General features: G+C 43.7%; 2 protein-coding genes across 2 annotated transcripts in view; both read right to left on the bottom strand.

The window, feature by feature from the left end:
* Positions 1 to 6621, bottom strand: part of Moe (Moesin) — a 162745-nt gene extending 156124 nt beyond the window's left edge. Inside the window, exon 1 of the mRNA XM_065225505.1 lies at positions 5905 to 6621. The gene's annotated coding sequence lies outside the window, so the exon portion shown is untranslated. The remainder of the gene's footprint in view (positions 1 to 5904) is intronic.
* A 7072-nt stretch (positions 6622 to 13693) lies between these two features.
* The window catches only part of Khc (kinesin heavy chain), an 80480-nt gene continuing 69482 nt past the window's right edge, over positions 13694 to 24691 (bottom strand). Inside the window, exons 8-9 of the mRNA XM_065225499.1 lie at positions 15498 to 15609; positions 13694 to 15361 (exon numbers count right to left, since the gene is read on the bottom strand). Coding sequence (XP_065081571.1) covers positions 15596 to 15609 — 14 coding nt within the window. The 3' untranslated portion in view covers positions 13694 to 15361; positions 15498 to 15595. The remainder of the gene's footprint in view (positions 15362 to 15497; positions 15610 to 24691) is intronic.

Below are 24691 nucleotides of genomic sequence, written 5' to 3'. Positions count from 1 at the left end.
TGGCGATGATGGTGCATATCATGTGGCTACATGCCCACATTCATCCTACAGACATACCACCTCCGATCGATCAGCCGCCGCCAAGATCTGCTCGCTTGCCTCACGAGCAGGGTGGTGAAAGTTGTTTGCAGATTGGTGTTCGTACATACAGCCGATAATCGCAAACGATCGTTTCGCTCTCCTCTGCTAGGCCAGTGGAATGTTTAAAGAGATATTCCCATAGGCCAACCAATTCAATGACGATCGCAGAGACGGGCTCGTTATCGAACCTTGACCCGCAACAGGTGCCAGATAATGTTGCACTATTTATAAGTTGATGAATATCCGAGTAGGAATCTACGGGCCGAGAATCCAATCTTCTTCCAGAGCAATTGCCACTGACGACGATGATTGCGGCGGGCGGGTAATTATCTACACCCGGGGACGATGATGATGGTGATAAGCTCGCCGCTTGCCGTGTTTACATTCAACCCTCGGTTCCAATTTACTGCGGTGGAAATGTTTGCTCGAAACTCGTTAGCAGAGGGTCGCAGCGGTTCGGGTCCAGCTATTCATTTCAGTTTTCTTTTTTGCAATCACCATTTACTCCATAGTTATGTGTGCCGTTTGTACACACTCTGGGCGCACACTTTATCAAGATATGGGTATATACTCGATTGTGGATTCTAATCTACTCAAGTTGGAGCGGTGGCGGCAGTGGCCAACGACGGCGGGGTGACACAAATTGAGAAAAAATGTGTGTACACTGATAACGATAACCTGAGAGAGCGGCTGAGTACGTGTCTCGTTGGCGGTTGTAGGCGTTGGTGTGGAAATCAACTTGCGGTTGCTTTGCTATGAAATTAGGTTACGTTCAGAGTTCAATAATAAATTTGACCGGAAGCATCGGTTCCTTCATCGCTGGCAGTTGATTTGGTGCTAACAGCTGCTGCTGCAGAGGAGACAAATAAGAAGATGGTCCCTGCTGGAAATCGGAGTGACTCGATCGTCTACAACGGATACTGGATGTTGTTCGGAAACACTGCTATACGGAAACGGCTGACTGTTGATCAGGAATGACGGATTCAAAAGCATCATCGTACAACTGCAATTGCTGAAGATCAAAATCCTGGACCAGAATTTTCAATCGTACTGGTTCCACTACTGCTGCAGGTTCATCATTACTGGGACGGATCTTCGACTGATTAATGTGGATGTGGTGAAAACTCAGAATCCAGCTTCAATGTACTGGTTCTGCTGCTGACTGGCAAGCTGGTACGTGGGACCTAGAAGATCCAAAGCAGCCTCATGGAACGTCTTCCTGTCGGATGATTCTCCACCTAGAACGGCGGAAAGGGTTGATTTATAACGTTCGAAGTGCTGTTAAAAAAAACTAAACTGCTCCACTGTCAGTCTTGGATGCGGCACCAGCTACGATTATCTCGTACTCCAGATTTTACTGGGTGAGAAGCAGATTTGCTGGCAGGACACGCTTGATATCCGAAGACGAATGCTACCATTCCTGGTTCCAGATGAACGTTCTTCTTCAACTGGTGCATCTCAAAATGCCGCATTGAGACCGGTTCCGTAATCGGCGCTAACGCCCACCTTGCCCTTAGGCTTCATGAGCATAACGATAGGTGGATATGAGGTCCAAACGCTGAAGTCTGTCCAATTCCTCTTCGATTTTTTGAGTGACATGGACTCGTCACTTCGGATGGAACTCTGACTGCGAATCTGGTTTCAAGTTCAGACTGATTTTTGGTTTTTTGACGTAGGACTCGGTCACATTACGAAATCGAAAATGTTTCTCAAAAGCATTCCTAGTAGGAAATACAAAACTGTTACACAGTTTTCAAAATCTGATCCACGAAATCCACGATTTCTCAAAATAAATCCGCGACATCAAATATTAATCCGCGACAACTAAAACTGTTTTATTGATTAATGTTCGATCCCAGCAATCATTGGACACGCAATCCAACCAGTGTAACCTTTGAATTAGACTTCCAATAAAGATAGACTTGTTACAACCACTCAAGATCATTTTATTCCGGAAGTACCGGACATAACAATTGGCGAAGAGGATTCAATAACCAGAAGCGATGGTAGATCTTCAGGAAGCAATTCCCCAGATGGCGACGCTCCTACAGAAGCTAGCGGAACCAGCTCAAACCGTTCGTAGCCCGGAGCAAACACTCGAGGCCTTGGCAACGAATATCAGTGAGTTTTCGGAGCTAAAGTCAACCGTGCTTGCGTGGATTTCGATTGCAAGAACGTAAAGATTGATCGATTCGAATGCTTGGTGTTCGTCTGCGGTCTCAAAAGCCATTGTTACGCGAACATACGAGCCAGGCTGCTCTCCCGGATCGAAGCTGTCCCGTTACTCTGCAAAATCTGATCGACGACTATCAACGGCTCGTTAATCTCAAGTCGGACATATCCATGATCGAGCGTCATACTTACCATACCAATCAGGCTAAAGTCTTGTTGTCCTCTGCTGTCCGAAGAAGTCGTCTCCACTCTACTCGATCCATGGCCACACTTCGCCAGCCTCGTAGTCGCGAAGGGTCCGCAGGTCGCCTTCTACTTGGTCGATCCACCTTGCCCGCTGTGCGCCTCTTCTTCTTGTTCCTGTTGGGTCGCTTTCTAGAACCATTTCCACTGAGCCGTCGTGCGGCAATCCTACGACGTGCCCAACCCACCGTAGTCGCCCAATTTTTGCAATGTGGACGATGGATGGTTCTCCCAGCAGTTGGTGCAATTCGTGGTTCATTCGCCTCCTCCACGTTCCGTCATCTATCTGCACTCCACCGTAGATGGTACGCAACACCTTCCGTTCGAAAACATCTCCACGAGCATAGTCCAGGTCTCGTGGCCGTAGAGGACCACCGGTCTAATCAGCGTCTTGTAGACAGTCAACTTCGTGCGGCGGCGAATTTTATTCGACCGGAGCGTCCTCCGGAGTCCAAAGTAGGCACGATTCCCTGCCATAATGCGTCTTTGAATGTCTCTGCTGGTATCATTTTCGGCGGTCACCAGTGAGCCCAAATACACGAACTCATCGAACATCTCGATTTCGTCACCGTCAATCTGAACTCGGGGTGGGAGGCTAACATCTTCCCTAGAATCTCTTCGTTTCATGTATTTTGTATTTGATGCGTTGATGGCAAGTCCAATCCGCCTAGCTTCAGCCTTCAGTCTGATGTACGTTCCCACCATCGTCTCTAAGTTCCGTGCTATGATGTCGATGTCATCGGCGAAGCCAAGAAGCTGGATGGACTTCCTGAAAATCGTGCCACTCGTGTCTATCCCAGCTCTTCTGATCACTCCTTCTAACGCGATGTTGAATAGCATGTTTAAAGAATTGCCGTAGCCCCCTTCGAGATTCAAAGGGACTCGAGAGTGTCCCCGATACTCGAACAACGCACATCACTCGATCCATCGTCGCCTTGACCAATCGAGTCAGTTTATCCGGAAATCCGTACTCGTGCATAATCTGCCATAGCTGATCTCGATCGATTGTGTCGTAAGCGGATTTGAAATCGATGAACAAATGATGTGTTGTACACGTTGTATTCGCGGCATTTCTGCAGAACCTGCCGAATCGCGAAAATTTGGTCCGTGGTAGCGCGGGCACCCATGAATCCCGCCTGGTATTGCCCCACGAACTATCTTGCAAATGGTGACAGGCCAATCCATCAATCCAACTTGTCGCCCTTTTTGTAGATTGGGCATACGATGTATTCCATCGACTCCTCCGATAATATCTCCTCCTCCCAAATCTTGGTAATTAGTCAGTGCAGCGCTCTAGCCAGTGCTTCACCACCGTATTTTAATAGCTCACTTGGTTGCTGATCTACACCAGTTGCTTTGTTGTTCTTCAGCCGACCGATCTCCTCCTGAACTTCTTGAAGATCAGGGGCCGGTAGCCTGTCGTCTTCTGCGCGTGCTCCAAGGTCTGTTGCCGTGCCACCTTCGTTTTCAGCTGCATCACCGTTGAGGTGCTCGTCATAGTACTGCTTCCACCTCAATCACCTCACACTCGTTCGTGAGAAGGTTACCGTCCAAGTCCTTGCACATATCGGCTTGCGGCACGTAGCCTTTGCGCTAACTATTTAGCTTTTCGTAGAACTTCCGTGTGTCGAATACGCGGTACAGATTTTCCATCGCCTCGCGATCTCGGTCTTCCTGCTGACGCTTCTTCCTTCAGAAAACCGAGTTTTGTCTGTTCCGCGCTTGTCTGTATCGCTCCACATTCAATCTCGTGCGGTGTTGCAGCATTCTGACGCTTTCAACCAAAAGCGCGGCGAGCGAATTCTTGGCAGTGGGAACCAGCAACCGTAATCGAGAAGATAGGAGCCGTCAACTACAATGTGTTGCTTAAAAATTAACATCGTCTGTCTGAAACGAAGCAGCCCTAACAGTTCATCCGACACCGCTTTCGATATTCTTCGGGCTAACAACTCCAATAGTGGTTCCAACATACGATATACACCTCAAGAGGATCCTACAATTCCGCATGAAGGCTGCAGATTGAAGACCCATTTCCGAACAATCCAGATGATTCTAACCTGACGAATGACTTGTCGGAAAATGAAGGTACCAATAATGAGGAATCCGAAGGTGAACAGGAACCAATGACAACTGGAGTAGAAGAATCCGTCCTAACGGCAACATTTCCCCCCTATGTTGGATCCCAGCAATCCGATCAGAGTAAGCTTTGAATTAAATATTTGTCACCTGACGATTCATTCCTAATTAGACTTCCAATAAAGGTGTTACATTGTATTCCGGAAGTACCAGGACATAACAATTAAAACAACCATTTCTATTACTACTGCATGTCATTTCAAGCTTATGTCTTATAGCATATTAGCTTCTGCCTGCTCTCAACTTTAACAACTCCATACTTTAATTGAGAGCTGTCTATTCGCGTGCCATCCCTATGGCCAAGGTAGTCAAGAAATTTTCCAATCCGAAAAATTAATAGACCCGGACGGGAATTGAACCCAGCCGCCCATCCCCTACCTGTTCATTTTGTTGGTTTGCGTTGGCGGATTTCGGTTCACGACAAAATGGTTTGTTTAAAAAGTGGAATTAAGTCATCACAATTCGGAAGCGCTTTTCGCAATATAATGATTTTGGAATTCCGCCCTTTTCAAATGTAGGTCTAGATATGTTGGCTCTTGCGATCTTAAATTTTGCAATTCCTTGATCCACTTTTCCCACAAAAAAATCCTCAACAACGGGTGCCGCGCTCAAGAGACTCCGGTAGCATCATCACGACGGTCGCCCTGCTGCAATCACTCCATCGTCGACTGACTGACTCGGGTAAACTACCAAAATCTCACGCACACACCAAGAACCCACCAAACAAACAAAAGGAAACGACGTCGAACCTGTGCTGGCGGCGGCCTGAAGAAGAGATATTTTGCGATGAGACACAACACAAACACAAACACGCAGCCAGACACCAATCAGTACCACAGTCATCGCCATCCTCAACACACAGCAGCAGTAGCAGCAACCAGGCAACAAGCAGCGGCGACGATGATGACGATGATTGGAAAACAGCGATCCGCTACGTTTGTTTGAGAGAGGCCCGCCGTCTCTTTTCTTCCTCGACTCGATATCGTTATCCCTTTTTATCGCAGAAGAAATTTTCCGCTGACTCCAAAATCGACGGCTCATCATCATTACTTTTATCATCGCTTGTCCGAACGATCGCCGTCACCATCAGCCGCCACCACCACCTGTGTATGACGTCGATTGGATCCATTGGAACAACCAGCGGAATCCGAAATCTCGGAATTTCTGCACAGCAAAATTCCTTTGCCTATTTCTTGGAATTTTAAAAAACCATAAAACATGCGCTTCCATTCGCTGCCATGAAAATAAAGAAGACAAAATTCGACTACACACCGTTTTAATCCAGTTCGAGAGCTGCGACTTGAGGTTGAAATTCCTGGACCAGTTTCGGCTCCGGTCGTCGTCAGGTTGTAAATCCCCGTCCGAGCGCGTTTTCCAGTTACTTCTTGTTCCACTCACGCTCACTGGACACAGGCACGCACTTTTCACTTTTCGCTATCTTCTTTCCACCCAGAGAAATCGCTTCCTCTACCTTGCAGAAATTATTCACGTTGCACTTTTCACACTCCTGCTGCTTGGGCACTGATTTTCTTTTTTCTCGACAATCAAAAAAACCGAAATAACCAAAAAGGAATCACTTTCCAGCGCGAGGGCAACGTGGAACCGAAATCTGTGGCACTCCGTCGTCGTCCGTCGTCTCCACACGGTCAGGTCACAGACGTTCGTTCGTACGTCCGCCCGTCAGAGCCGAATCGAAAACCGAAATTGGGAAGATTGGAGGATGGGTAGATTAACGGAAACCGCACCGCGGAACGCAAATTCCAACACACTCGCGTCGTTCGCCAAACTTCCCGTGGGGAACTTACTGAACTTGGAAAATCGGGGGTCTCCTTCCGGAACAATAATCAAAATCACGCACCCAAAAATCGTCGTCGTCGTCGACCAGCCAAAAGCAACACAATAAAAACGCACCGAATAACCGAACGAACGGAGGAGAAAGAATATCCGCATTCAATCAAGTGACACCTCACTAAAGACTGCACCAACACTACTGAGCGCCGCAGTACCCGCCGTAGCAATTTCTGATTCAAAGAAGTGATGATGATGGTGATGATGGTTTTCGATGTCGGTCTTTGTCCAGCACATGGAATGCATATTGGAAAGCCGCCAGCCACCATCGTGCAGTCACATACGGTTGTCTCACTCGGGCGCAAGCGAGAACCGTCGTGTATGACCCGGTGCAAAAAATGTGGAACCCGTTGAATTGATGGCGGAAAATGTCAGCGCCCATCAGACAATCTCCGTCAGATTTATGACGAATTTTAACGAAAATACGAGGGGTCTCGCGCAATACCATCCATCTAAATTCTGAAATCAACTTCCAGCCTCGCTTCCAGCAAAACGGTTAGCTGAAAATGGTTTAGCAAAATTATATTTACTGAAAATACAGTGCATTTATGAAAACCCAGTAATTGGTTAGATGGAAAACAGTAAAAATTGGGTTCTTTAAGGGTATTGAGGTAAATGCATATTCGTAATCTGCATTAAAAATGGAACCCAAACCCTAAATTTCATCAATTTTGGTACACTGGAACTATTTTAAATAATCTTGATTTAAAAATCGAGATGAAAGTGTGTGGGCGTATGTTGTTCCATTTTCTTCTGTTCCTGGGAAAGGGAAAGGGAAGGGGTTGAAATTCGAACATCCAGATAGTGTCAAAAAGCACAGTGAAGGATACATTTATTCATACAAACAGGCCGCCATTACCGAGCATGGAAAGCTGAATAGGTAAAATTGATTAATAGTAGATTTTTAGCGTTGGACCGAAGACAACAAACCAAGAAGACTGGCAACTCTTCCATTTTCTCATACGAACGCTATGAGACAGGTACAATCGCGTCATCTACCGCTCAAAGGTAAATCCTTCGAATGAATTTGATAGCAAAGATTACATCCTCAGACGAAGGGTTTGTGTATTTGCTCATTTTTCTATGCGTTGCTTCCACCTTCACTCAAGCGCAGCGGTACCAACAATCAATACGAAACTATCAATTTTTTTTAAAACTTTATTAGAGAGATTTTTAGTCGTTGGCTAGTTCATCTCTATAAAATGGGAGGCCCCAGAGGGGGGTTCTGCCAGCAAATTTTGTTACGGAGTTGGCTTACAATTCACATGTACTCAAATAGAAGCAATTAAAACAGATTCCAGTAAAAAGACTAACAATACAGGCAACGAGAAAAAAAAACAATCTGGTACATCAAAGTTAGGTAGGGTTTTGAAAGAGATCGGAGCTCCACCGTAGGAGGGGTAATCCCCCGTCCGGCAGAGATGTACCGTCAGCCAAAAGAAAGTTAAAAGGACCTAAATGTTGTTGTACAACCCAGCGTCCTTGAGGAAATAAATAACTTTCGTTAAAATGGAAGGTTCGTCGCCCAGTATGTCCCTAATGCTGTTGGGAAGTGCGTACTGCTCCCGTAGATATTGATATTGCGGACACAGGCATAGAATGTGTTCCACCGATGCTGTGGTTCCGCAAACGTAGCACATTCTGTGGAACTGCGTCCCACCAAAACTATGTGAGATCCTTGTATGACCTGTCCTAAGACGAGAAACCACCTTCTGGTCCCGTAGTTTCGACATATCCGTCCACTTGCTCGTCGTTCCTTTGATTCTTCGGATGAAGAGGGATTGGGATTGGCACCACTCTACTTCCCACATTTTGCTGACAATCCATCGCTTTATGTCCTGTAGTGGCACTTCGTCGGTGTAACGGGGGCTAGCTGGTCCAGACCCTGCTAGGCTATCGGCTTCGCTGTTTCCTGGGATACCGCAGTGCCCAGGGATCCAGGAAAACACCGTGTTCGGAGGTGTGGCCTCCACAATATCCTGTATCCAGGGGTGAGTCATGGTCTCCGATGTAAGGGCTTGTATCACACTATACGAATCGGATAGCACCAGTATGGGCCGGTCAGAGGGTGTTGTAACGGCAACAAAGATGGCCGCAGCTTCGGCGGAGAAAACCGAGCATTGTGGCGGTAGGCTGCTACTCATCGGTGCTGAAATTCCGGCTACTCCAATTCCAACACCGGCTTGGGAAAGCGATCCGTCTGTGTATATGTGGGCATGGGTTGGGTAGTCCGAGCCTAGCAGTTCGGATATTGTTCTCTTCAGCGCTGCAGAGTTATCTCCAGCCTTGAACCTACTTTTTATCCGACTCTCGATTTTTGGTGGAAGTATGCGCCAACTTTTGTCTCCGTACCAGTGGACCTTGGCCACTGGGGGGGAGCTCCGCATTGGCAGTCACGCGGAGGAGTCTGTTCCCCTCATCGAGGAGAAAGATCCTGTAATTTCCGGAGGTCATTGCGGTAAAGGCAGCGGCTTTCGTTGCAATTGCAGCGGTTATACGATGGCGGAAGGGCAGAATACCCGCTTCGATGCATGCGGCATCGGCGGGCGTTGACGGAAGAAGACCGGAGACAATCCGAACGTAGGTGTTAAAAGTTGGTGCTAGTATCTGCACGAGCTTTTCGGTGGCGATGCACGTCATCTCAAGACCGTACAGTAGGCGACTATCGATGATGGCTCTTGCAACCCGGAAACGAGTGTCGCGATTGATAGACCGGTGGGGGCGAGAGATAGTGCGGATCAAGTTGATCCTACTGCGGCACTCGTTCTTGATCGCCTTAAAGTGCTGCTCGAAATTGAGGGACCGGTCAACAAGTACCCCCAGAATACGGACCGTCTTCTTCAGTGGTGTGGGCTGGCTTTCAACTTTAATAGGTGGCCCGTTGATACGGTGCCGGGATGGACACACGTGGCATCTGACGCTTTTGGTGGCCGAAAGCTGGAAACCTACCGCGCTGGCCCACCTGGCTACAGCGGAGACTGCTGCCTGGGCCTTGATCCTGTTGCGTGCTACTGTTGGGCCGGTAGTTACGATAAGTACATCGTCTGCATACACGAAAATGTAAACATTTTTCGGCAGTCCTCCGAAAGCTCCGTTCATGGCCACAAGGAAGAGGGTAACGGCAATAACTGAACCTTGTGGGACGCCCGTCTCTTCTCTGAAAAGCTGGGACCTCGTGTTGCCCACTGCGACTCTGAAAGAGCGATCGGTCAGGAAATTTTTGATGAAGTGGACAATGGGTCCACACAGCCCCCAGTTGACAAGCTGCTCTAAGACGAGGGGCGTCCACGTCCTGTTGAAGACCTTCGATATATCCAACGAGACGTTGGCACTCTTGAGGACCTCCCCTAATGTTGCAAAATAAGTTGACGTTCCGTACCCTTGACGGAAGGCGTGCTGTCGATGGTCTAGAAGGTTTTCGGCTTCAAGGAAATGCTTTAGCCTCCTGTTGACCATTCGCTCCAGGACCTTGGCCATACAGCATGTCTAGGCTATTGGTCGGAACTTGCTAGCTTAACGGGTTGTTTCATTGGCTTTTGGGATGGGAAATGACTAAGCTCTCTTTCCACGACGCTGGATACGAGTTGGTGAGCCAGAGCTTGTTGAAAAGCTCCAGCATCCGTAGCTGGCCTGGCGTTGTTAACCTCTTGAGTAGAGGGTACCCGATTTCGTCGGGACCCGCCGACTTTCCGTTGCTGCAGCGGAGGGCATGCTGCAATTCCTGCCAGCAGAATGCCTGGTTGATGTCCGAGTTTCCAGCGTCAGAAGAAACAGAAAAACTTGCAATGGATGACGTCGAAGGCTTAGCTTTCCGCTTGAATTCGTCTTCGTACTTCTCGATGGCTGCGAGATCGGCAAAGTACGAGCCGAGTTCGTCCGCTACAATTGCAGGGTCAGAAACAGCTTCACCGTTAATCTGTACGTAGAGCGGTGTCATGCGCCGTTTCCCACTGAAGGCGTTGACTTGCCTCCATAAGTCAGCCGAAGACTGTGACGAATTCATTCCTTCCAGAAAGTCCATCCAGCTGGTTCGCTTGGCGACACGGATTTCTTGCCGCCATTGATTGTGCGACTCATGGTAGTGACGGAGAGCGTCCTCGCGGTCGGGATGTCCGATAGGAAGGCGCTTTACACGGCGAAGTGCTTTACGCCGGGCTTTAACGGCTTTCCTCGTATCTTCATTCCACCAGCGTAGCGCTTTTCGCCCCGGAACGCTGCTGGTCTTTGGGATGGTTGCTGTTCCTGCTTCGTATACCACTTCTGAAAAGTCTTCAATGTTGTTCGGCTTCACCATAGCTATCCCAGTCCGCTTGTTCATAGCGCCATCGGGGCCTCCATGTTGTCATCGGGGGAAGATGACGGTCGAAAGATGAACTTTGATGGGGTAGTGGTCACTACCATAGAGATCCGTGCTCGCGCTCCACTGAGTTTTTCCGGCAAAGCAGCGGCTGACAGCAGAGACGTCTATGGCAGAAGTATGCCGCCCGTTAAAGTACGTGGGCATACCGTCATTCAGGATCACCATGTCTTCCTTCTCGAAAATATCGACCAGGGTAACACCTCGAGGGTCGGAGCGGGGGCAGCCCCAGCTTGTGTGGTGCCCGTTCAGATCCCCAGGCAGGTATGCACATGCGACGGAGATGTTCGCCGGTGCCGCCAGCTGGACACCAAGTATGGGAAGCTCGGAGTCCATATCGACAACCTGGAAAGGTATCGTCTTCAAAACCGCGATGGCCACGGAGTGCCGGAAGTTGTTTCCCCGTTTTGCTGCCCACGTATACTTACCGCCTAGGGAGCGGTTCATTTGGTCTGTTGTCGCTTTGTTAGTTTCCTGGAGCGCGATGACCCAGGGGGGATCTTCGTGGCAAAGAAGCTCTAGATTACCAATGTGGTTCAAGAACCCGTTAATGTTCCACTGCAGGATGAAGTTTACTGGCTTAGGCAACCCTAATAAAATTGTTATGGTTATTTTTCTTAACGACGTGTTCTGGGTATCTTCCAAACCATTAGTGGAAAAGTTCAATTATTTGGGTTATCGTTCGTTTATGGTTATTTTTTATTAGGGAAGGCAGGAGTGGGGTACGAGCGCGCTGTGCTGTGGAGCTAGTGTCATCGCGACGGTGACTGCCACTCTGGTTGACGGGTAGATCTATATCGTAGGTGTCCGATCCATCGTGATGGTTGGAGCCAGCTGACAGATTGATGTTGTATCATAGAGGTAACTCTAAGACCACTGGGTCCCGAAGAAAATCATTATTATTTTTGGCTCACTCAGTACCAGAACAACGGTCCCAAGCAGTCCCAAGCTATTTCACTCACCCCTGCATGTTCTGCATGAATCCACACACCCCTGATGTTATCTGTCAAACTTTCCTAGCGAATCAAAACAAACATAGTGTAGTAATAGAATTTCAACTAGAATAGGGTACGTTAATCGTTTGCTTGGGACCAATAGGCTACTAAAGTGGTGAGCCAATTTAAAATCGTTAGTTTCGTATTGATTGTTGGTTGTATGCTGAATGAGACAGGGCCCCACCAAGGGCAGGTGTAGAAGTTCCACCCACCCAGGGCAGGGATGACCCAACAGAGAGAGAAGAGGTATTACATGTTGGCGTACTGGGTTTGGCCAACAATCAATACGAAACTAACGGTTTTAAATTGGCTCACTACTTGACTAGCCTATTGGTCCCAAGCAAACGATTAACGTACTCCATTCTAGTCGAAATTCTAGTACTACGCAATGTTTGTTTTGATTCGCTATGAAAGTTTGACAGATAAAATGAGGGGTTATTGGTTTTTCGAGGGGTGAATCGATTAGCTTGAGACCGAAGAGAGTACCAGAGCTGAGCCAAAAAGTTGAGCACGTTATTTCGGGACCTTCTAGTCTTAGAGTTACCTCTATGGTTTGGCAGCTTCGGTCGTTGTTATAGCAGCGTGTTCGAGTCCGAAAATTTAGTATCAGATATAGTATATCACTTCGTTAGTAGTTTAACTCTTTATTTCAAGTTTTATTATGTTTTGAATTTATGTTTTATTCTTTCAAACTTGCTCTAATATTGGCCTATGGATCTAATACCCCTTTCACATTACAGCCTATATCACGTAATATAGGCTGTCTTGCAATGAGCACTCATACATAGGATTTCCAGTGTAAACTAGATGTATGAGTGCTCATTGCAAGACAGCGTATATCACGTGATATACGCTGTAATGTGAACGGGGTATAAGATTGGGCCCAACCGAAGACAACAAATCAAGAAGACTGGCAACTTTGCCAGAATCCAAGCGACAGATATAGAAGCGCCGTAGGTACTCTCTTCGGTCCCAAGCTAATCGATGCACCCCTCGAAACATAGGAAAATCCACGAACCGCTCATTTTATCTGTCAAACTTTCATAGCGAATCAAAACAAAAATAGTGTAGTAGTAGAATTTCGACTAGAATGGGGTACGTTAATCGTTTGCTTGGGACCAATAGGCTAGTCAAGTAGTGAGCCAATTTAAAATCGTTAGTTTCGGCTCTGAACCATTTGGTGGATTATTTTAACTTTTGGTTAAAATTTGACAAATGGAAAGTTATCGATTAACCCTGCTATCCGAGCGTGGTTATTTCTGACAGACAAGAAGTTAAATGTTGACAACCGTGGCTGAGTTCTTCTCGAAAACTTGAAAACCACACTGCCATACGACTAACGTACCCCATTCTAGTAGAAATTCCAGTACTACACTATGTTTGTTTTGATTCGCTATGAAAGTTTGACAGATAAAATGAGGGGTTAGTGGATTTTCTTATGTTTCGAGGGGTGAATTGATAAGCTTGGGACCGAAGAGAGTACCAGCATAGAGGTAACTCTAAGACTAGAAGGTCCCGAAATAACGAGCTAAACTTTTTGGCTCAGCTCTGGTACTCTCTTCGGTCCCAAGCTAATCGATTCACCCCTCAAAACATAGGAAAATCCACTAACCCCTCATTTTATCTGTCAAACTTTCATAGCGAATCAAAACAAACATTGCGTAGTACTAGAATTTCGACTAGAATGGGGTACGTTAATCGATTTGCTTTGCAAGTAGTGAGCCAATTTTAAATCGTTAGTTTCGTATTGATTGTTGGTACCAGAGCTGAGCCAAAAAGTTGAGCAAGTTTCTTCGAAACTCTGTCTGCTATAACCTTAAGGCAGGGGCTGTCATCATTGTGCAAATAGCAAAACTCCACAAACGACTCATTTCAAGCTGTCCAATGATTTTTGTTTTAGCTTCTCTTCTCTATTTTGTTTTATTATTAGGTATATGTTGTTGCCTGCAGTTTCTGTCGATTATAATCCTTCATGCCTCTATTTCTCTTCCCGCAGTTTCCAGCGCAATTTTTCTGGTCTGGTTTTTAAAATCACAATGAAACCCAGCAACGTGGTCGTGGAAACGCTTAAACATTCTCTGCACTTCTTTTTTTTTCCCTTTCTGCTTCTTTTTCGCGATCCTGAAGTTTAAGCCATAGTATTGCAACGATGACGACGTGTGAGAGGTTTTCTGCTTTTCACTGCAATTTGTATTTGTTGTGTGTGTGTGTGTGTTTCAAACTTTGCTTACTTTATTCTATCACTGCGCGGCGCGGGTTAATGCGATAAAAAAATATAATATTCTTGCAAAAAAAAATCAAAAGGGGATGGAAATGATATCTTGTGGTTGTTTTTTTTTATTGATGAATAAATTTAAAATAACTTTGGAAAAGGTATTCTCTTTTAGCGTCCACATTTATTCGTTTTTTTTTCTTCAATTTTACCTAAGAAAGGAACAAAAACACTTTTTTTGATTACACGTGCAATTATAAAAATTAAACTAAAAACAGAAGAAAATCACTCGTTTCCCGAAACCCAACCGTAAATATATACGAACCGAAAGAATGGAACAAAATGGAAAGTAAAACTTGTTTCGCTGCACCTTCTTCTATTTTGCTATTCGCGCGAAGATTTTATATTTTAGTTTGCAACGTTTGAAGTGATCTTGTTATAGCCCATATGGATTATGCGTGCGTGCGGTGGATGTTTTAGTTCTTCTTTTTTCTTCTTCTATTAACCTTGGTTGGTTGTTTTATTTTCAGTTTTTAAAATAAGCAATAATTTAATAAATAGCGTGTGTTGTTATTGTTGCTGTTTACTGTTTAGCGTCCTAGCACAAATATTAGCAAAGGTTCATCCCTAGTTTTGTTTGTTTTGTTTTGTTTTACCTTGAAGCGATTGGATAAGATTGAACATTGTCCATTTGTTACTTGTTTATGCTGGTTTCGGTCGATAATATAAGAGTTTGTTTACATTTAAATCCACTAAACTGCTCATGCTGCGTCAATTTGTTTACTTCAATATATAACTATCTCTGTTCCTCAAATTACTGCAAATAATTTAAAGACACCATGTATCGTGTTTGCGTGTGGAACTCTTCTAGGTCCACACGGAGCTATAGAATTTCGTTTTCAGTTGATAATGCACGCAAAATACTTTCCAATCGCCCTGCTTCCGCAGCTGTTTGTTTTTCTTCTTCTTCTTTTAAGCCAAACCATTGCGGATTGCGGTTGTTCCTAAATTGGTTTTATTCATAATTTTGTTGGTGCTTAACATCTACGACAAAAAATAGTTTATCAGTAAATTCCTAATAAATTTTGTTGCCTCTCTAGCGGTAAAATTTTTCTTGCACAATTTTGCTTTGCCCACCTCCACCGGCTCTCCACACACACACACACATGCGGGTGTAGTGTGTGGGTGTGTGAGGGGTGTTTGGTAGTAAGTATGTGTGTGTGTGTGTGTGTACGCGTCTCTGTCACTAGCTGTAGTAGTAGTTGTTGTTGCTGTAGTAGTAGTTACATATCCATATGTAGATATTATATTAATAATGGATCATTGAAGATGCTGAGGTTTTGACAGCACCGTACTGTGGCTACCACAGTATTTTACATTGGTTCGTCCGTATACAGTAGCGCCAAATGAAAGCTGTGGTGGGTTCAAAACTCAGCCATCTAAAATGATCCATTGCAGCGTGGAAAATTTAGTGCTTAAACGGTAGCAGTTGATTTCTCTTTGAGAGTTGCGTTTGCTAAGCCGCGCATGCAGATGTTGCGCTTAGTCGATTCAACTGTCGGATTCTGGAAAGGAAAAGATTGGTTTATGGAAATGAGATACGATTTGACAATTGCGGAATGCAACCAAGGTCGTTAGAGGTGGGAATGTCTACAGTTGGTTTTGGCCATTTTCAGTTTAGTGTGTTTGTTTTGTTTGGATTGGTCTTAGCGTTTGATGAGCTTACTCATAGCCAACAGCCCATAGAAATAGCACATTCTCGCGCGCGCCATCGGCTAGACCAGTCGATTTTGGTTATCGTTACGAATTTGTTTTCAGTGAAAGTGGAAGTTTATTTCAATATTTATATTTGAAAATAGCTAAAAACTACGGAAATTAGTCTATCAATCACCGAAAAATATAAATACTGAACAAATAACTTTGAATTATTATTATTATTTTGTATCTTTATTAGGGAGGCTTTCAGCCTTGGGCTGGTTCGCCTCCACTAAATAACTTTGAAATTGAGTTACAGCGAAAAAGTCGCTCACTTGGTATCGGCCATTTTGTTATGAGGAAGAAGAACAAACATCATGGACGTGGATGATCTACAAGAACCTAAACCCCCAACGCCCCCACCCGGAATTCGGACAACACCTGGACCATCGAAAACTACGGAACAAGGATCTACACTGACAGAACCCAACCCGCCAAAAGGAAAGGAAAACCCCAAGCAGGACTACTACTACACTGACAAAGATGGCGGATCCTTCCGCGTCTATGTGGACCTCACCGATGCAGATCAACAAAAAAGCATCAATAAGATATCAGTTGGAAGAATGCTACGAAGAATATTCGGAACCTCCTCTCACGTCACGGAAATCAAAAACGCAGGAAAAAGGAAGGTATTAGTATATCTCAATAACTTCACAGCGGCGAACAGACTTGTACTAAACAGCGTAGTGGATACGGATTTAAAGCTTATGTAGCCAAGCACTTGATATCAGTAACTGGAGTTATCTCCGGGATCCCGACTGATATGACGACCGAAGAAATCATACAAGACATACACAGCTTGGTGCCGATTACGGACGTTTATCGCTTCCAACGCTTTGTTAACAACGCAAAAAATCCCTCAACTCGCGTCAGTGTCACGTTCCGGTCGAATAAGTTACCAGAGCTCGTAAAACTATACAGCTGCTCCATCAAGGTGGAACTATTCTACAGAAAAGTTTTTCTTTGTCTAAACTGCCTGCGCTACAACCACAAAACAGCAAACTGCCGAAGTGCCTCGTTGTTGCCTGTACTGCAAAAAAGAACACAGTACCACCATAGAGGTAACTCTAAGACCACTGGGTCCCGAAAAAAATCATTATTATTTTTGGCTCACTCAGTACCAGAACAACGGTCCCAAGCAGTCCCAAGCTATTTCACTCACCCCTGCATGTTCTGCATGAATCCACACACCCCTGATGTTATCTGTCAAACTTTCATAGCGAATCAAAACAAACATAGTGTAGTAATAGAATTTCAACTAGAATAGGGTACGTTAATCGTTTGCTTGGGACCAATAGGCTACTAAAGTGGTGAGCCAATTTAAAATCGTTAGTTTCGTATTTTTTTTTTTTTTTTTTTTTTTTTTTTTTTTTTTTTTTTTTAACTCTTTATTTGTTCTAAATTCAAAATAAATTACATTTCATTTTAACCTAGGTGCTCCAGTTACTGCAGTAACGTACCAGCCTTAATTGTTATGATATATATCTAAGTGTTTTTACATTGTTCATGTCTTGGCAATTCAGTATTTTAAACAGGTTTTTAACCTGCATGTCAGTATAACAATTGATATCTTAAAACTAAAAACTAAAACTAAATCTTATCTAAGTATAAAGGGAATTAATCGCTGCAATTGAGGATTGCAACGATTTTTGCCTGAAATTATTAATTATTTTGTTGGACATTTGTGCTAAAGTCTCAACATTCGAAATTCTATGTACTTCGGTTGTACTGTACCAGGGAGGCAACTTCAAAATCATTTTCAGAATTTTGTTCTGAATCCTTTGAAGTGCTTTTTTCCTGGTAGTGCAGCAACTAGACCATATTGGCACAGCGTAAAGCATGGCCGGTCTAAAAACTTGTTTAAATATTAGAAGTTTATTCGTCAGGCAAAGTTTGGATTTCCTGTTTATAAGAGGATACAAACATTTTATATATTTGTTACATTTGGCTTGAATGCCCTCAATGTGATCTTTAAAAGTTAATTTTTGGTCAAGTATTAATCCAAGATATTTCACTTGGTTTGACCAGGAAATTGGAACTCCGTTCATAGTGACTATGTGACTACTACTAGGTTTCAAAAACGAAGCTCTAGGCTTATGTGGAAATATTATAAGTTGAGTTTTGGAAGCGTTGGGAGAAATCTTCCATTTTTGTAAATAAGAAGAGAAAATATCTAAACTTTTCTGCAGTCTGCTGCAAATAACACGAAGACTTCTTCCTTTAGCGGAAATGCCTGTGTCATCAGCGAACAAAGATTTGTGGCAACCCTGAGGCAAATCAGGGAGGTCCGAAGTGAAAATGTTATACAATATAGGCCCAAGAATGCTACCCTGAGGAACTCCTGCCCTAACAGGTAGTCGATTAGATTTGGAATTTTGATAATTTACTTGAAGAGTTCTGTCAGTTAAATAATTTTGAACTAATTTCATAATATAAAGTGGAAAATTAAACTTTTTCAATTTAGCAATCAAACCTTCATGCCAAACACTGTCGAATGCTTTTTCTATGTCTAGAAGAGCAACGCCAGTTGAGTGGCCTTCAGATTTGTTTGAACGAATTAAATTGGTAACTCTCAAGAGTTGATGAGTAGTTGAATGCCCATGGCGAAATCCAAACTGCTCATCTGCAAAAATTGAGTTCGTATTGATGTGAAGCATCATTCTATTCAAAATTATCTTTTCAAAAAGTTTACTTATTGAAGAAAGCAAACTTATTGGACGGTAGCTAGAAGCTTCAGCTGGATTTTTATCCGGCTTCAAAATTGGAACAACTTTTGCATTTTTCCATTTATCAGGAAAGTATGCCAAATGGAAACATCTGTTAAATAATTTTACCAAGAAAGACAAGGTACTCTCTGGGAGTTTTTTGATGAGGATATAGAAAATTCCATCATCACCTGGAGCTTTCATATTTTGAAATTTTTTAGTTATAGACCTTACTTCGTCCAAATCAGTCCCCCAGGAATCATCAAACATATTTTCCCGAGAGAAAATATTCCGAAAATCCCGAGCAACCTGATTCTCAATAGGACTAGTAAGACCCAAAGTGAAATTATGGGAACTCTCGAATTGCTTAGCAAGTTTCTGAGCTTTTTCCAAATTTGTGATCAAAATTTTACCACCTTCTTTAAGCGCTGGAATTGGCTTTTGAGGTTTTTTCAAAATTTTTGTGAGTTTCCAAAAGGGTTTGGAACTCGGGTCTAATTTAGAAATATTATTTTCAAAAGTTTTGTTCCTCAGGGCAGAGAATCGCTTTTTAATTTGTTTTTGCAAATCTCGCCAGATAACTTTCATGGCAGGATCGCGTGTTCTTTGATATTGTCTCCTACGGACATTTTTAAGACGGATCAAGAGCTGAAGATCATCGTCTATTATAATTGAATCGAATTTAACCTCGCATTTTGGTACTGAGTCAGCTCTTGCTTCAACTATAGAAGTAGTCAGAGACTCAAGAGCATAATTAATTTCATCTTTGGTTTGCAAAGGAATGTTTGGATCGAAGTTATATTCCATAAATGTTCGATACTGCTCCCAATCAGCTCTATGGTAATTGAAAGTAGAGCTGTTGGGATTACAAATTATTTCTTGGGATATTTCAAAAGTTACTGGAAGGTGATCAGAACCGAAGTCAGCATGGGTAACCAGTTGGCTACAAAGTTGACATGAATCAGTTAAGACCAAATCAATAGTGGAGGGATTTCTTGCAGAAGAAAAGCATGTTGGGCTGTATGGATATTGAATAGTGTAATAACCTGCAGAACAATCATCAAACAGAATATTACCATTGGAATTGCTTTGAGCATTATTCCATGAGCGGTGTTTTGCATTAAAATCACCAATAATGAAGAATTTAGACCTAGGTAAGTTTCTGGAGGTCACCCTTGAGGAAATTCTTTTGCTGGCCTACGCATTGGAATGGCAAATAGGCAGCTATAAACGTAAGTTGTCCAAATTTTGTTTCAACAGAAACTCCCAAAGTTTCAAAAACTTTGGTTTCAAATGAAGAAAGAATTTTATGTTTGATTCGTCTATGAATAATGATGGCAACGCCACCACAGGGTCCATCAAGACGATCATTTCTATAAATCAAGTAATTTGCGTCCTTCTTAACCTTATGGGCAGGTTTAAGGAACGTTTCAGTTATAACGGCAATATGCACGTTATGAACTCGCAAAAAGTTAAATAGCTCGTCTTCATTATCTTTAAGAGATCGAGCATTCCAATTTACAATATTTAATGCTTTAAAATCCATTACTGAATTTTAAAGTCATGACAATATTATTTGCAAATTTTACACCAGTTTGAATAGCATCAAACATGGAGTTAGATTTAAGCATATCAGAAATCATGTCAATTAATGAATTCTGTAAAAATTCCATTTTGGGGGCAGTAATGCTTCCTAAGTCAAAATTGTCAAAATTTCCGTTAGAACGTTGGTTAGTATTTTGATTTCTACCCGCTGCAATAGCAGCATAGGTAGCTCCATTAACTCGCTGAACATTGTTAGCAGCGAGGGGAGTAGGTACAGATGAAACATTTGAAGCAGGGGAGATATTTGTACCTACGGGTACGAATGTAGAATTTGTTCCTCGCTGACCGTTGTTAACAGCAGAGGAATTTGTACCTGGTCGGAAACGTGGAGCGTTTCCTACCTGACGGTTAGAACGAGATTGTAGGATCGCTTTGCGAGTCTTACATTCCCAAAAATTGGATTTGTGGTTTTCACCACAATTTGAACATTTAAATTTCTTAGGATCTTCCTTCACAGGACAGTCGTCCTTTGCGTGAGAGGAATCACCACAATTCATGCATTTAGCTGGCATGTAGCAATTTTTAGTTCCGTGACCCCATCCCTGGCACTTACGGCACTGGGTGAGGTTTTGGAAATTTCCTCCAGTCTTCCTGAAGTGTTCCCACTTCACTCGGACATGGAGCATAAGGCTAGCTTTTTCTAAGGCCTTAAGGTTGTTCAGTTCACTAGACTTGAAGTGAACTAAATAAAAATCATTAGAAATCCCGTTGCGCGAATCGCCAGGACGGGATTTCATTTTCATTTTGATTACTTGGAGTGGCACAAGTCCAAGTAATTTTGCCAGTTCATCTTTGATCTGATCCAGGGATTCACCACTGGGCAGTCCTTTCATGACAACCTTGAACACACGTTCAGTTTTGGTGTCGTAAGTAAAAAATTTGTGCTTCTTCTCAGTAAGATACTTGAGAAGACATTTAAATCCGTCCAAGGTTTCAGCCAATACACGGCATTCACCCCGACGTCCAATTTGTAGTGAAAACTTAACTTTCACGAAATTCAAAAGTTCCATGCGAAGAGCATGGAAATCGGTAGTGGTTATCACAATAGGGGGAATCTTTTCCTTCTTGGCATTAAGCCGGGAAAGTTTACTAGAATTTTTCTTGGATGATGGATCATTCTCATCATCCGTGAGCAAATCAAATTGATTACTCAAATTAATTTCATCAGAAGGGGGGTCAAGAGTTTGCCCCTTTCTTTTGCGTTTAGGCGCCATGGCGGCAGTAAATTTTTATCCAAATCGACTTCCAAGCAGATTACTATAAGAATCTGAAGGGTCGAAGAGGAATTTTCCAAATCGATATCCAAGAAGGATTACCTCGGGTAGGGTCCAAACAAGGATCGAAGAGGAATAAGAGTTGAACAAGGTAGAAAATTTTTACAGGTTGAGCACTGAAAAGTGCTGTTTAAATTTGTTGTAGCTTTAGGTAGTAGTAACACTTCCTTCAGCAAAAAGCAAATAGATCCGCACGGCAAGAGAGCACGATGCGGACTGTTAGTTTCGTATTGATTGTTGCTACTACAGTGCCATCATCGCAGATACGAATTTGAAAGGACAAGCTAGAGAAAACATTATCGAAACAGGCAAAAAATATCTAAGTTTTGACGTTATTCATAAAAATTAGACTCATTCATCTTTCCCTGATTAATTATGGATAGTAGGAGAAAAGGGATAAAACTACTTCAGTGTAACATACAAAGCGTTTCCAAACACAAAAAAGAACTACAAAGATCATTGATGACTGGGTCGTACACAGCGGCCCTCCTATCCGAAACTTGGTCAAAAGCAGAAAACCAAAACTCCAGAATATACAACATCAGCGGATACAATAAAGTAGGGGAAATGACGGCTTCGGCATGACAGACTATTTTCGGCAACCCAAATTGAAACACTATTTTCACTGGATTTTCTTACGAAAACACTTCGCTGAATGCATGCAAACGATTCTTTATGCTTTCAGCTTCAAATTGACTATATTTTTACCACTGAGAAAAAGCAATCTAGCAGGGTTTTCTTGAAATGAAACACAAAGACTACGGTTTCCAGCCCATTTCCATACCTACGACCAGCGATGGAAGTCAGTGTGTGGCAATATACGTACCAATCCTGAAAGTTGTCCTAGCAGCGGTATATCTCTCTCCCTCAATGCCCCTTAACGACTTCCAACATGATATCGACCTCGCTAGGGAAATTTCCAAAAGTGATTTTTGGTGGTGACTTCAATTGCCATCACACACTGTGGGGTAATGACAAAACGTCCCCAAGAGGTGCAGCAGCCATCCAGGCAATCAACACATCCGACCTGATTCTTATGAACGACGGAAGCCCCACTTACAAACCGCAACAACTCAACAAGAAGGCCAGTGCCATTGATCTCACACTGGTCTCAAGCAACCTAGTGTTGGACTGCACCTGGACTGTAAGAGACGAGTCAATCGGAAGTCACCACCTCACAATAGAAATATAATGGAACACCCAAGTTCCACACAAGGAGAAATTCGTTTTCAACAGAAGACAGATAAAAACAGACATATCCAGGCTAGACACCATTACAGTTGGTGAATTCAGCGACCTCAGCCGAGAAGTAGGAACAATAATAAAGCGCAACAGAATGACCAATCACTTCAACCCAAAATATTGGTGGAGCGACGAAGTCGAGGCAGCTTGGAAGGTGAAACAGCAGGCGTTGTCGAACTTCAACCGAAACAGCACCCCGGAAAACCTGATTCACCTGAAAAGAAGTGCAGCAATCTTTCTTCAGTTGAAGAAGGCGAACGTCAAAGAAAACATCAACAGATTCGCCGAAGAGGTGGACCCACAAACAAGTTCAGCCGAACTCTGGAAAAAGATACGACGACTCACTGGAAAGAAAACAGGTACGCGCAACAACATAATCCAGGACAATCCAGATCTGGCAAAGGAATTTATGGACCAACAATCAGCAATTACGACATCATGGACCAGAACAAATGGAACAACATCCTGAACCGGAAGAAATCGTTGGCTCCAGGAGTTGATCGTATCACCTATGAAATGCTGAAGTCCCTGAGCCCACAAGTGACTAAGCTAGTCTTGATCGAACTGAACAACTACTGGAGACAGGGAAGCCTACCACAGCATCTGAAGGAAATTCGTATCGTCGTCGTGCCAAAGCCCGGAAAGGACAACACCACTCCAGCGGGGAACAGACCAATATCCCTTGTATCTACACTAACAAAAACGCTAAACTCTGCTGTTCTAGATGGACTAAACCAGTTTATCGACAAGCAGCAAATACTACCCAACCTATCATTCGGTTTTCGTAAAGGACAGTCAACGAACACTTGCATCACATACGTTACGAACCTCATCCAAGCTAACCGGAGGAGCGGACTAACCACAGTCGGAGTCTTTTTGGACCTAAGCAACGCTTTTAACGCGGATTCAACGTACCCCAAGAATACATTCGATGGATCACAGTATTTTTGCGAAATCGAACTGTGATTATGAAAACTGGAACGGAGGAAATCAAAAGGGCTGTTAGCAACGGATTGCCGCAGGGTGATGTACTGTCACCAGTCTTATTCAACTTGTATACGGCCGATTTGCACGAAATCGCAGGTGAAGATACAGTTCTAGTCCAGTATGCCGATGATTTTTTCATCCTCGTCTTTGGGAATAACCTTGACAGTATCACGGTCGAGGCACAAGCAGCCATCGACAGAATCGAAAGAAAATCAGCCGAATTAAATTTGGAAATCAACCCAGATAAAACCAAAGCGATGATTTTCAAAGCAAGCAAGGTGACACTGGGAGTAAAAGTCGGAGGAACTCCTATTGAAACAGTGCCAAGCTACAAATACCTAGGATACATGGATAGAACGACTAGCTACGGAAAACACATTCGGGAGCTACGACACAAAATTCAGGAACGTGTGAATATGATGAAGGTTATATCGAAAATAAAGCACGGCGGACACCCAGAGACGATGGGACTTTTGTATAAAGCTCTCATACGAAGTGTCATCGAGTATGGATGCACCATTTTCGAGAATGCTAGTAAAACTAACAAAGAATCGCTTCAAACGATGATCAATCAATGTTGGCGTAAAACAACAGGATGTTCGAGGACCACACCGAGGAACACTCTGGCAGCACTTGCAGCGGAAAGTCCGCTAGAAATACGAATGGAACAAGTAACCTGTAAAGAGATTGCGAAACACTTTTTGAACGGCAGTGTTGGCGCAGACCAACTCACGCTACTAGGTGGATCCGAAATACCAGAGGACATGCTAACGTTAGTTGAACGCACTTATTTGAAACACCGGCACATCTTTGAGGCGGTGATCCCGTCAGTCAGAGTGCACAATACCGGTGCTTCTCAACGCAGCACCTGCCAAAAGAAACTGCGATCCACGAGCTCTGAAACAGACATTCTTACAAAACTCTAAATACAAACACCGCCCGAACATATAAACAGATGCTTCAAAAATGGGGACCTCCTGTGGCGTAGGAGTATTCTGCCCAACCACGAACCGCAGAATCAGTCTACGATTGGACATAGAGACCTGCATAATGACCGCCGAATTGTTCGCTATCTCAGT

The sequence above is a fragment of the Ochlerotatus camptorhynchus genome, unplaced genomic scaffold (genome assembly GCF_037179485.1).
Source record: "Ochlerotatus camptorhynchus isolate MF236.1 unplaced genomic scaffold, CSIRO-AGI_Acam_v1.1 ptg000230l, whole genome shotgun sequence".
NCBI lineage: Eukaryota > Metazoa > Arthropoda > Insecta > Diptera > Culicidae > Ochlerotatus > Ochlerotatus camptorhynchus.
Note: the sequence above shows the minus strand (reverse complement) of the source record. Positions and strands in the feature narration are given on the sequence as shown.